Source organism: Mobula birostris, chromosome 7 (genome assembly GCF_030028105.1).
Source record: "Mobula birostris isolate sMobBir1 chromosome 7, sMobBir1.hap1, whole genome shotgun sequence".
NCBI lineage: Eukaryota > Metazoa > Chordata > Chondrichthyes > Myliobatiformes > Myliobatidae > Mobula > Mobula birostris.
Genome location: NC_092376.1, coordinates 38,411,188 through 38,424,777, shown reverse-complemented (window position 1 = coordinate 38,424,777; position 13,590 = coordinate 38,411,188). Strand labels below are relative to the sequence as shown.

At 36.7% G+C, this 13,590-nt stretch overlaps 1 protein-coding gene across 3 annotated transcripts in view; it reads left to right on the top strand.

Moving 5' to 3' along the window:
• Nucleotides 1-13,590, top strand: part of brca2 (BRCA2 DNA repair associated) — a 127,469-nt gene that overhangs the window by 50,748 nt on the left and 63,131 nt on the right. For all 3 annotated transcript variants that reach the window (XM_072262931.1, XM_072262930.1, XM_072262932.1), the window contains 2 exons: nt 112-226; nt 6,743-11,650. In XM_072262931.1, the coding sequence (XP_072119032.1) occupies nt 112-226; nt 6,743-11,650 (5,023 nt within the window). The remainder of the gene's footprint in view (nt 1-111; nt 227-6,742; nt 11,651-13,590) is intronic.

Sequence of the window (13,590 nt, the reverse complement as noted above, 5' to 3'; positions counted from 1 at the left end):
ATATTTTGCTTGTCTTTAAAACTGAAATCGACCTATTTGTGTGTTTTTAAAAAGGTGAAGCTTTTTTAAATGAGTTTGCTATTAACATTCTGATTATTAATTTACTTGCAGTTTTTACACAGTAACTTAAACAAGGAGTGTAATGCATTTGGTTTTGGACAACGCATGCTACCTGTAATTGGGGAGGAGGAAAATGAAGAAATTGAAGAGGTTGATCAGAGTTGTAGTAAGTCTTAATTGTTTTTCTCCTAAATAAACTTCTCTATGTTGTATTTCAAATGAATTGTTCAAAGCATTGTCTGTGTTACTAACATGTTTTGCAAAATGTTGAATCAGTTAATTACCAATTGCTTTATCTTATTTGCTGAGTATTGTCTTAACTTCTAAATTTGACGGCTTCAAATTGTCTGGCAAAGAGACTTTGATAATAAATGTTGACTTGGTTTTCTTTCTACTTTCCCTAGTATAACTGGCTAAGTGTTTCCAGTGTTTTCCGTTATGATTTCAGATTTTCAGCATCTCTATTTTCTTTCTAACTTACAACATTTTGAGGATGCAAGAACCTTCTTAATCTGATGCAAAATAGCAATTAAAGTCATCAAAGTGATATTGCATGCCACTGAACATTAGTTAATTGTGAGGAACCCTTCTTGAAATCACCAGCATCAAATGTTGAACTTTCAGAAGTCTGTGCAAACTCAAATCTGCTGAATCTTAACCACTTTGGCACTTAAAGAAAATAATATAAACATCTTATCGTTGGCTTTTCAAAATCATTGTTTACAGACCTGCAGTATAAAAATAGAATAAAGATATGCCATTTCAGACTCTGTGATTCCTAACCCCTTGGGAATGTACTTCTGTATGAAACCCTTTTTTACTGGGTGTCTCTAGAGATGCGGCTCGTTAGCCCCTCACTAACTGCCACCGGACTCAGCAGTGAGAAAAGCACCTTTTCTGACTTCGTACATCTAGGGTAGATACGACATCCGTCCCACCAAACCCATGAGGTTGGGATGTCTTGCCCACCCAAACCCCAATTTGTGTGAATAATGTGTAACTTGCTGCTCCCATGCAATTACCCGGTGGCAAGAAATAGCAGACCATACAGTACATGCAATTATAAAGAAAGTATTTTTTATGAGTGTTAGCTTAACCAGTTATTAAAGAAAGAAAAAAAAACAAAAAGGCCCATCATAATTATCAAATGTGCACAGGTTGGAGCTCAAATCTTCCAGAAGCCTCTGTGTCCAATGTGCTCATGGCACCCATTCCTATTCACCGATTCCTGTTAGAACTCCTCCACTTCGGCTCCATCAAATTGCGCATTCTTGCCGGATTCTTATAGCCGGTTCACTTGAACTGCTTCTCTTTCCATCTCCTGCCGAAAAAGACCTCAACCCACCTCAGTGTCCGTTACAAAATCTCTCCTGCAGCTTTCTCTGGAACATTCTCCTAGATCCACCATCCTGATTGGATGATACCACATTCCAAAGCATCCCTTATCTTTCATGGTAACCCAAACACTACCAGCAGAACACACTGCTTCTACAAAAAAACATTACATGAAGTACCCTGCAACACTAGCAGTAAAATCTTTAACCAGGAGTTACATGTACAATATGGATGAAGGGTTGGCCAGCGAGGAGGAGCAGTTAAAGTGGAGCCTGATTCTGGCCTTGTGTATTCATGTACTGTAGATCTCAATATTGAAAGTGAACATGGAGAACTAAAAGCCACTGTGAACTCAAATGGCAATTCTAAACCAAAACTCGACAAAATCTTTAGCAACTTCTCGAAGTATGGTTTGATAATTATAGACACTTAAGGTTCTTGACTTTTTTTGCATGCTTTTAAGAGTCTGATAATGGACTGGATAACTTGGTTAATGAGAGCAGAAGCTGTAAAGATGGAAAGCAAACTGTACCTGATGAAGTGGTATCTTTCACTGAGTATACACTTTTGGGACTAAGAGGAATAAAAACTAATACAGTAAAGAGAATGAACAAACTTGCAGTGAATAATTTTAAGATAAATGCCATTAAATATTTACCATCTCATGATTCCTTCCAAAGTATTGCAGCTGAATCAGACTTTCATATGAATGGAGGATTCTCAAATAACAGGAAGCCTGTTGATCAAAACTTGCATGACAAAAGCTCAGAGAAGTTTTCAGGCCACTGTATATCTTCAGTGTCTGAGTGGTCACATCTAAATTTCTCAGAACTTAATGAAAGCCAGATGATTAATGGAGACTTGGACAGTATAGTTCATTCTACAGATACATTGTGTTTGAGCAACACAGAGAATCTGATGTTTGTTTCAAGTGAAAAAGATAAAGGATCTAGTTGCATCTCTAATGAAGGAGTTGGTTCAATGGCACAGAATTTGGCTTGCTCTTCAGTATGTGTAACAATAGAGAATCAGTTTAATTATTGTGGAGTTGCTGAGAATTTCAGAGCAAATGATGAAAGCAAAAAGAATTCTAAAGTACAAGAAAAATCCAGTACTTCAAATCATACAGGTGGTAGATCACAATTGTCAAAACTTCCCAGTGGTGAAATTCTTCATACAAATCATTTGATAATTGGTAATTCACTGCAAATTTATTCATCTGATGACAGAAAATTGGGTTCAGGTTCTGAAAATGTAGCATTTGGATCTGTTCCTTCATGCAATATGGAAAGAACATGTGTAGAGGGGAGTAATTTTGAAAGTAAAATAAGCCAATTAAAGCCAATGATGGCCTTAAGAGATCACAAAGCCAGCTCTGCTAATAATTATGACAAGTCCAATCAGTCTGTAGTTTCTAGAAATACCTCGCTGGTTCAAGATACAGCGAAGTATCAAGTAGCTGGTGAAAACCATACTTTATTGTTTCTACCCTAAAGGGGTATTTAAGGAAATTCCTATACACTGTGAAAGATCCTTTACATCATGAAAGTAAGAACATCCCTTTGGGCACTGAGTTACAAATGAAAATACTGTTTCAACCTTTGCCATCAAAGTCTTCATGCATTTCATCAGCCCAAAAATGTGGAAATCAGCAAAAGCCAGCTATAATTAATTTTGTGTTAATTTTTAATCTTCAATTTCAGATATTCTTATAAATTGAGATGATTTTAGACTAATTGCTCTAAGGAATCAATCAACTTTCTATTAGGTTCATAATTACATGATGCATTACTAGATTAAATTTTTAATTGTGTTTTTGTTGAATTTCTAAAGGCTTCTTTATATTCAAGTTCCTATTTCTATTCTTAACTCTTTTGTTGGACTTCTGAAACCATATAGTGAAAACAAAGGTTGATATAAGAAAAATATTGAAATAAAACAGTAAGCATTAAGTATTGACTAACATGAGGACCTTGGTGTACATGTACATTGATTTATAAAGAAGACAGCACATATATTAAATTGTGAAGAAGGCACGTCAAATGCTGGCCTTCATTAGTTGAGTCATAGATGATGAGCAACTTGATAACACTTGGCAAACAAAAGAAAATCTGCAGATTCTAGAAATCTGAGCCCGATTCGTCGACTGTGCTTTTTTTCCATAGATGCTGCCTGGCCTGCTGATTTCCTCCAGCATTTTGTGTGTGTTGATAATACTTGGCCACAGGTTAAGTATTCTATGCATTTCTGGTTGCCACACTTTGGAAGGTATGAATGCATGAAGAGGTGCTAATGAGATTTACGAGGATGTTCCAGGGTAGAACGTATTGCCTATGATGAGAGCAAGTTAGACCTAGTTTGTTTTCCTTGGAGCGGAGGAGAAGGATGGGGAAGGGGTGCTGGAAGATTATAAAGGGCATACATAGGGTGGAAGGTGAGAAGTTATCCATAATAGAGATGTCTCTATTATTGGATAAAAAGGCATAATAGATGAGGGCATAGGTTTATGATCTGGGAATCTGAGGGCTAAATGAATGTCTTCACTCAGATTGATTACAATCTATGTTGCACTACCTGAGAAGATGGAGAATGTGGGTATTCTCATAACATGTTAAAGTACCTGGATGAGCACTTTAATCATCGAAGAAGACTTTTTACCAATTGCTGGTAAATGGGATTCATATAAATGAGCATTTGATAATTGGTGTGGATATGGTGCTCTTAACTCCGACAACTGTACTGATGGAGCCAATAGCTCATTTACCAAAGTTAACAATGAATGTGGGGTACAGTGGGGAAATACAAATTACACTGCAGTAGATAAATTATGTATTTTTGTGATCAATTACTGTTCTTGTGGCAGAGTGAATCCTGCTATCAGCATTATGAAAGTTAAATTGTCAAAAATACTTTAAAAGTAAAGTAACGGTGAGTGCTGGTCTTCAGTGCAGCATATTACTACATAGTGGACAGCAATAGTTTTAAGATTGATTTTATGAATTGCCTTGTTATAATTTAGTTTGCTTTAGTTACATATAACTGGAAGGAAAAAAGTCTGACCTTTTTCAAGTCCACAGGTGGGGTAGCAAGTCTAAGGGGTTTGAAAGTTGTAATTGATCTATTTGTGGTGAGCTTGCTATTTATAGGTTGGCCTGAAAGAGTTGGATTTCTGACAAGTATCAGTGGCTATATTTGCAAATACCAGCATTTAGCAAGTTCAGTACTTCGTGCATATGCTTGCTGTAAAATGCAGCAATACAGTAATACTAGGCCTTGACAAATTTCAAACTCTGCTGCTGGGTTTTGAGTAACGACCAGCAATTCAAGATCAGCAAAACATTCGGATCCTGAGTCAGGCTACATTCTTGCATGATCCAGGACCTAATGCACTCAGCAGGAATTGTAATGCTTCAGATTAAAATTAATCTGTATTACATTTTAAATGCCTCACTTTATTTTTATTTGTTCTTAAATTTTAAATGTTGTTTACTTCAGTTCTAGTTGTTTGAATGTCTTTGAGTATAAGAAATACTTAAAACTACAGTCGTCCCTCAGTATCTGGGGGGGACTGGTTCCAGGACCCCCTGCAGATACCAAAATTCGCGGATGCTCAAGTCCTTTATATAAAATGGTGTAGTATTTGTAAATAACCTACGCACATCCTCCCATATACTTTAAGTCATCTCTAGATTACTTATTATACCTAATACAATGTAAATGCTATGCAAATAGTTGTTATACTGTATTCAGGGAATAATGACGAAAAAAGTCTGTACATGTTCAGTACAGACACAACCGTCGTAACTCTACTGGGAATGCTGATGCTGTCTCAGCATCAGCCGATGCCGATTCTCCCGTGATCTTTAAGTTCTTGAGGCTGTAGCACTTTACATAGATAGCTAGCCAGCCATCCCTTACTAGCCTTAAACTCCTTCCTCTCACTCACAACACAAGTAGCGAACGAACAAGATGCGAGGTGAACAATGCTCAAACAACGAGTGCTGGAGAGAGACTGAGGATCTGTGAAATGCTGGGAGGCTACAACAGGGTATGCCTACACATCACTTCATTCGCGTGGGTTCAGCATAGTGCTCGGCACGCGGCAAATTTAAGGTTTGCTTTTTGGAACTTTCTGGAACTTTTTTCCGAATATTTTCGATCCGCAGATGCAGAGCCCTCGGGTACGGAGGGCCGACTGTATTAGCAACCAGCAAAGCAAAGAGGCAGGGTTTCCTCCTTGAGTTTTTACAGACACTACTGTCATCCAGACACGCAGTTGAATTTTGGGATCTTTTTGTCCAGCAACTTTAGGATCTCTTCAGTCAGATTAGTTAAATATTCATATGGAGAAACTGCTGATTGCAATTCTACGTAGGAATGACAGGTTTGCCAGATCTATTCCACAATAACATCTCATGTGCCATGGATCAGTGGAAGGCGATAGAACCTGTAGCTAGCTTTGGACAGAAGGTCTTCAGCTCAAAGCAGTGTATGATTTGGTCTTGTTCTCATTGTCATGTGATGTGTTAAATTGGCTGAAACTCTGCTTCTGCAGTGATCGTGTCATCTGGTCTAAAGTGATTTCTAACCTAGCATTTATGGTTGAAGATGGGCTCTCACCTCTTTAATATGGATTGTTCCTGAAATAGCCTTTTTGTGTTATCAGTTTAATTGTCCATTTTATTTGCAGTCTGATCTGGCAGGATTGCAGAGCTGTGAGCTGCTGTATTGTTTATGACCTTGCTTATTGCTATCGCATTGCTGCTTCCACTATTTGACATTCATGATCATTTTATAGTTTCACCAGATGAAATTTTGCATTTAGCCACACACTACGTTGGACAATTTCCACTGAATAAAACCAGATTTTGTTTCCTTAAAGAGTGCATAATGATCATTTTTGTTTTAATACTTTCATGGAGAAAAACCTTTGCATCATTGGTGAGGATGAGGCCCCTATTACTGTTAGAATTTCCTTTACTTACAGATTGAATTGACTTTATTTCTTACATCCTTCACATACATGAGGAGTAAAAATCTTTATGTTACATCTCCATCTAAATGTGCAATCATAGTAATTTATAATAAATAGAACAGACAATGTAATATGGAGTACACTCAAATCAGCATGAGTTCATCAGTTTGATGGCCTGGTGGAAGAAACTGTCCCGGAGCCTGTTGGTCCTGGCTTTTATGCTGTGGTATCGCTTCCTGGATGGTAGCAGTTGGAATAGATTGTGGTTGGGGTGACTTGGGCCCCCAGTGATCCTACTTAGGTTCACTTAGATCTTGTCTGTTCATTCAATGTGAATTGAGTGTCTAACGTTCAATTTGATTTTCTGTTTAGGTCTCACCATTTGCAGAAAAAACGAAGATGGTGCTTCTCCTGAAAATATTTTGTGCATTGATTTCAATGAGACCAATGGGAAACATGGTGTGGAAGCAAAACAAAGTTTACAAGATGGAAATCTGCTTTTGGACAGATCTGGCAAAATAGAAGATGACGCAACATATCAGTATCTTAAAGATGAAGCTGTTGATAAGCTATCACGTGCTTTTAATAATGACAGTTGTTGGGATAATTTTGTGACGCCATTGAACAGAAGACCTTCTCAAAACAAGAAGCGTAGAATCTTCACCACAGCTTGTCATACAGTGGCTAAAAGGTTAAGCATGGAATCTGAAATGATGATGTCTAATAGTTTTGTACATGGTAGAGATGCAGAAGAGAAGCGTGCACCTGCAGTTATTAATTATGTTCAAGCAGAGAAGGTGAATGTGTCTGACAATACTGTTAAACAGCATAATGAGAAATCCTGTTTTGAACCTTTAGCTGATGAAAAACAAAGTTCTGTGCATCATGATGTCGGTGAAATCAAATTTAAAGACAATAATTCTCTTGGTCATCTTGACAATACGTGTATTACACCGTTTTCTGACCAGTTATCAACCAATGTAATAACCAGCACTTCAGCTATAATTCACACACTGTCATCTCATCCTTCCTGCAGGGTTTTACATAAAACAGAACAATTTTGCCCCGATTCTGAAAATTGTAACAGAACTTTGAAGAATCAATCTAGTGTGTCTGAACTTCAAATAAAACCAAATATAGAAACAGTATCAATTTGTTTGAGCCAAGAGCGACATTTTGAGAGAAATCTTGTTGTGGAAAAGGAGTTGTTGAGTGCAAATCAAAAATCTGACTTGCATAATTTATTAGGAAGCGAAAAGGGCAAGTGCTCTGAAACAAATCTTGGCATTCAGAATAGAAAAATTGCAGTGTTGGCATCCACCTTGAAGACTAGAAAATTGAAAGCTGCCATCAGTGATGCATTCTTGGTTTCTTCAACTGTATTGCCTGAATATGAACTATATTGCAAAGACAACATACCTACAAAAGCCAGGAAAGTACAGCATAATTTGTCCAGTTCTGCTCTATGTGGTCTTGGAATGCATTGGAGCAAATCATCTGAGTCAACAAGTAACTTGCACAACAAAACAAGAACAGATCTTCCTGCATCTGTTACCAAAACAGAATTGCATAAGCTAGCTGAAATAACCCTGTCTTCACACAACATTGAACCATATAAAGAAGAGAACACTGATAGAACAGAATTGAAATATGGAGGTCCAGGAACAGATTTAAATTCTGTAATAAAGAAGGAAATTTGTGCAGTTTTGGAAAGCACCAAGAACCTGATATCTGAACCTTATAATTATGGATCTTCCAATAGAGATCTTTCTGAGCATTGCACAAATTTGCCTACAGAAAGCTCCTCTCAAGAGAAATTATGCAAAAAGATTAAAAATGACAATCTCGAAGCAAATTCTGCACAGGCAGCCATCCTTAAGTTAGTCACTTCAAGAAATACATTTGAGGATCAAGAAGGTGATTGTCCAATCTCCTCAATTAATCCAGAAATTAAAACCAAGTCTCCTGAGTCCCAGATTAGCATGGAAGTGGTAAATCAGTCATCATCAACTTTGACAAAAATGCACACTTTTGATTCCTCTGTACCTTTAGCACAGAAAAATCTGGATGGCGACTACAAATATTTGACAGCTAGTCAAGCAGAAGATGTGAGCAAACTTTTCACTATGTTGGAGGACACCAATAGCCAATTTGAATTTACACAGTTTGGAAAGGAGTCTGCAGTCAGTGATGTGGACAAGAGTACCCACTTGCTCATTGAGCAATTACAGTGTACTCATCCATCTGCTTTGGATAAGAGACAGGACATCAATTCTGATGTTAATCCTTCAATAAAATTGAATAATAAGCTTTGTAACTCACAACCACTTACAAAGTTTTCAGAAACCCTGATTAGTTCTGAAATCTATCAGCAGACCACAGAAGAAATGGACAAAACCATACCAAATAAACTTATTGCTTCCTTTGGCTTTATCAGTAAAAATAAAGAAATTGCAGCTTTTACAGTACCAAAATTGTACATAAATTCATTGGACAGTGTTAAAATACATACAGACACAAAGCTTAATAGTGTAAATCCACCTCTGAAAGATAAAGTGAGTTTTAAAGGGGACCAAGGAGGTTTTTGTACAGCAAGTGGAAGTGTGATCAAGCCCTCTGTTGAGAGTTTGAAAAAAGCAGAAAATATTTTCAGGGATATTGGCAATGACTTTGATAAAACTAGTGATCAAGTACTTGCAACTGATGCTTTAAGTTACTTATTAAGCAATTCTGTTTGTGGGTCTAAAGAGATAACTGAAGATTGTTTAGGTGATATAGAGGCTGTAAAAAGCAGTGAATCAAATCTGCTGCATCCAGCTCTCTTCAATTTAAGCAGTAAAAATAGTCAGGATAACATCTTGCAAAATGAGAAGATTGTGAATAGTGATAGAAAAGATGATTTTCAGTTAGATGGCACCAGGTCTGCCAACATACTGGAAGATGCTTCTCTACAAGAAACAATGCATTTATCCACTGAGCACAATGTCTTGGAAAAGTCTGATAGCATAGATGTTGTGAAACTTGGTAGAATGAAAAATACAGCTTGGAAAAAGTATATCCATCAATCTGATTGTGGTAGTGCAACAGAAAAAGGGCATATGGAATTTGGTAGTAAGATAGAATTATCTGATGATCACTTATCGTCCAGACCTTCTGCTAGCCACATTAGGTCTACAGATGAAGCTATAAATACTGAGGAGAGTAATGATCTTGCACGTTTCCAGATTGCAAATGGTAGGGGAGTCGGTGTCCCCAAAACAGACCTGCTTAAGACCAAAGACTGCTGCAATGAAAATTTGCAAAAGCCCAAGCTGCCTATAGGAATAGAAAAGAATGCCTCTCAACAACTTAATAAGCGGATGAATGCTTCTCAAATTCATTTAGGAAAAATTGATGCAGAGGAGCAATTATGTGATCAAAAACAAACTTGTCAGGCTATACCAAATCATTTGGTTTCTGCTGCATTTATAGCTCGAAATGATGAAAACTCTGAACCCTGTAACTCACTTAGAAATAGACAAGAATTAATTCTAACTAATACACCGTTTACTGCAAGAGAAACTGCAATAAAAGGATTCCAAACGGCTAGTGGCAAGATGGTTAATGTCTGCAAAGCGTCTCTTGATAAAGCCAAAGCTCTCTTTGCTGAGAAGGATCTTTTGGATGAAGCAAAACATACTATGAAAAATATTTCATCAGAATCTCTTCATGCAAGTAATAGCACTACATTGATTCAGAATGCTATTAAAAGTGGAACAGTGAAACAACTGAAAGATAATCACAGTCATGTGAATTCTAAAAGTCCTAGTAGATTGCATGATTTTTCTAATCAAAGTGAGCATATATTTGATGATTTGGATCTAGATACTGATATAGAAATGAAAGGCTTCCAAATGGCTAGTGGTAAACAAGTCAGTGTATCAAAGGCAGCTTTAAATAAGGGAAAAGCATTATTTCTTGATGATGCTTGCAGTAGATTTACAATTCAACATAGTTTTATGTCACCTGAAACATTTAAAAATGCATCTTCCAAGGGCAGTGCTTTAAATGACAACGTTTTGGGGGCTAAGCCTCCACCACATAGGTTAGACAAGATGAATCAAGTGAATAGTCTTCTACCTAAACAGTGTTTAGCATATTGTGCTTCAAATGGTAGCAGTATATCTGTAGGTGAAGCAAACTTGAAATATGCAGAGGAGAAATATGTGGAAAGTGAATCTGGAGAAAGCAAAGTTTTAATTCCAAGTACCAGTGTTAATAACCAAGGTAATTTTACTGGTGATACTGTGTTTGAGCTTCCTCAACAGTTTCTAAAAAGAGGATCAACTGCCTTCAGCACAGCAAGTGGTAAATCTGTTCAAGTTTCAGAAGAATCTTTAAAAAAATGTAAGCAAATTTTTGCTGAAGTAGCGGTCAGTGAGGATGACTTTAAGATATTCAGTGATAAAGTTGTGAAGTCCAAGGGGAGGAAGCATTCAGATACCTCCTGTACAAAGGCATCACTTGGTTTCACCACAGCAAGTGGGAAACCAGTTTTAGTTTCTGATGTTGCTCTTCAGAAAGTTAAATGTATGTTAAAAGAATTTGAAATGAATGGTAGTTCTCCAAGTAGCCCAAAGTGTGCAAAAAGTCCACCTTTTGATAAAGCTCAGCAATTACAATCATCAGCTACCTCCTTGCTGTTTTCTGATGCTATTGTGAACAATGAACATCAAGATAAGGGAGCTGCAGAGTTAACTCACAAAATATTGGATGACTGTCCAGAGAGGACTGCAAACATGCCAAATTCTGACCAAGTAGAATTAAACAAAAAGAAAATCAATGATCTTGAGGTTAATAGGCCTCCAAGAAATTTGTCTACATATTTTTCAAATACTTGTGTGCTTATGTCGGGATTTCAAACAGCTAAGGGTAAGGAAGTAATGGTAGAAGAAAACAATTTAACTATGGCAAGAATTCAATTGGCTTCAAATAAAAATGATAAACTGAGCCATACTGCTGAGAGATCTAATACCCTTGCAGAAGGAAGAATTAATCCAGTTTGCAGTGTAAATCATGCTTCTACATCTGTTCTGTGTGAATTGAAAAGTAATTATGACGCACATCCCAAAGTACCAGAAGAAACTGTGAAGAGTTCCAAGGTGGCAATGGATCACAATGAACATTTGGATTTTATGTCAGGCATGCCATTCAGAGGCACCAATGCTTTCACAGATCAAATCATTGAACCTGATTTAAGAACAGGGAAGAGATCACGATTGGAGGAAAAATTTACAAAAGGTAAATTGTGCTAAATTTTGATTAAACTGTGTAGGATAATATGTTTGATTTTCATAAAGATGCAAAAATACATTAATTGAACAATTCTCCAATGTAAACCATGTATATTCTCTATAGCCAGGGAAAGCTGATTGCTACAAATGAATCATTAACATTTCAACATTGTAGACCATTATTTCAGTATTTTAGAGAATAGTGTTGCTGCTGGATACTGAAGATCAGATAGCTAATGATCTTTACTAATTCTTGACTATGCACTTAGTTCTCCAAATTCAAAAATGTTTCAAAACCAACGACTTTGATTGTACTTCTAATTCTGTTTTTTTTTTATATTCTACCTTCCTGATTTTGTTTCATTTGTATCCATTTGGGAAGTTTCTTTGAATATTTTTGATATCCAGAATATAAGTTTGAGTAATTTGTTCTTCAATGATCTATAAATTTTGCATGAACTCAAAATGCTTATGTAATGTAAGACAGTGTTGTTTCTAATTAACCCATGATTATTTATGTCCAAGGGCTGGGCATAATTTCTTTCTCCTCCCCATTTCTGTTTGCTATACCTACCTTCCTGTTCTGTTTTTTTCAAACATCTGCTATCTTAATCTGTTTTAGTCCCACCATCCTAAACTGAATCTTGCTTGAAGTAATCATGGAAGGTCCTAATATTTTGCAGTAGCCCTACAACTTCATTTGGCCAATAATATTGATGTTATCCTTGGAGGTCACTTTTTCTTTATTATCCATTTTGTGATTCCTCTACCTGCATTATTGTGTTCTGTTGTTACCACAGGTTCGCAGATGTACTTGTTAAATATGTTGATATAATAAAGTTAATTGATTCTCTTCCCCCCCCCCCCCCAATTAAAGAAGATCAAGGAATTGAGAGCTGTATGGAACTGCCACAGAAGTAGGGGCTTCCTAGCTGCGCCTATTACCTTGTGATTTTTGCTACCTGGAAAAGTGTTACATTATTTCCATATTATAGTACTGTGGAATGTTCCACCTTTATAGTCAAAAGTTAAGTCGGGCTTGTCAGTTCAGAAACATGATTCTAACTAAACTACTTTCAGGCAGCTGTCAAATGATTAAATTAATTTTTAAAAAATTCAGATGTTAGAAATCTGAAATAAGAATGGAAAATGCTGTAAGTAGTAGGTCATGCTGCAACTATGGAAGGAGAAACGGTTAATATGTCAAGTTGAAGATCTTTTGCCAGGATTCATTGAGTCTTCAATGAATTTTTATTTAAATGAGTTTATTTCTGTTTTTCAAAATCTCTCCCATACTGAAAGCTCCCCATTTGTTTTTGTTTGCACTATCCTATCGAATTACTACATTTTTCAGGACTTCCACCAAAGTTATACTGGATTACTTGCACCTAAAATAGCTTCTTTTCTCTATAGTATTCCTCATAGCGGACTGCATCCAGGTGAATAGATTCTACATTATCTTTACTCCTGTGGTTTCCTTTCAAAAATGTGGAAGCAAAAGCTGCACCTGTGATTCCAAATTACACCACAAGATTTGCTCTTTGAATTTTTCGAGATTATGACAATTTCATATTCTTCAAATGCCTGAGTTTACTTATTGCTTTCACTTATTCTCTATGGTAAAGTGCTCTTGTCTCTCTAATGCTACCTTCCTCATTAACATCTCTTTTTTGTCGTTTAAGTTTTGTTCATTCTTTTCACATTGATTCTGTAGCCCTTATTTCTGGCTTTTCCCTTGATCTTACATTTTTGTTGCATTATGCAATCTATACTTTATGATCAAGGCCATCTCAGTTGTTTTCTTTCATTCCACTGCTGTCATCTGCATTCTTGTTTGAAGCAAGAATTCTTTATCCCATTGTGTCCAAAATATTCAGCGCGTTCTCTTCTGGCCTTAAGCCGGCTGGTGCCATAGTGGCATCAGCGCCAGACTTCAGAGTGAAGGCT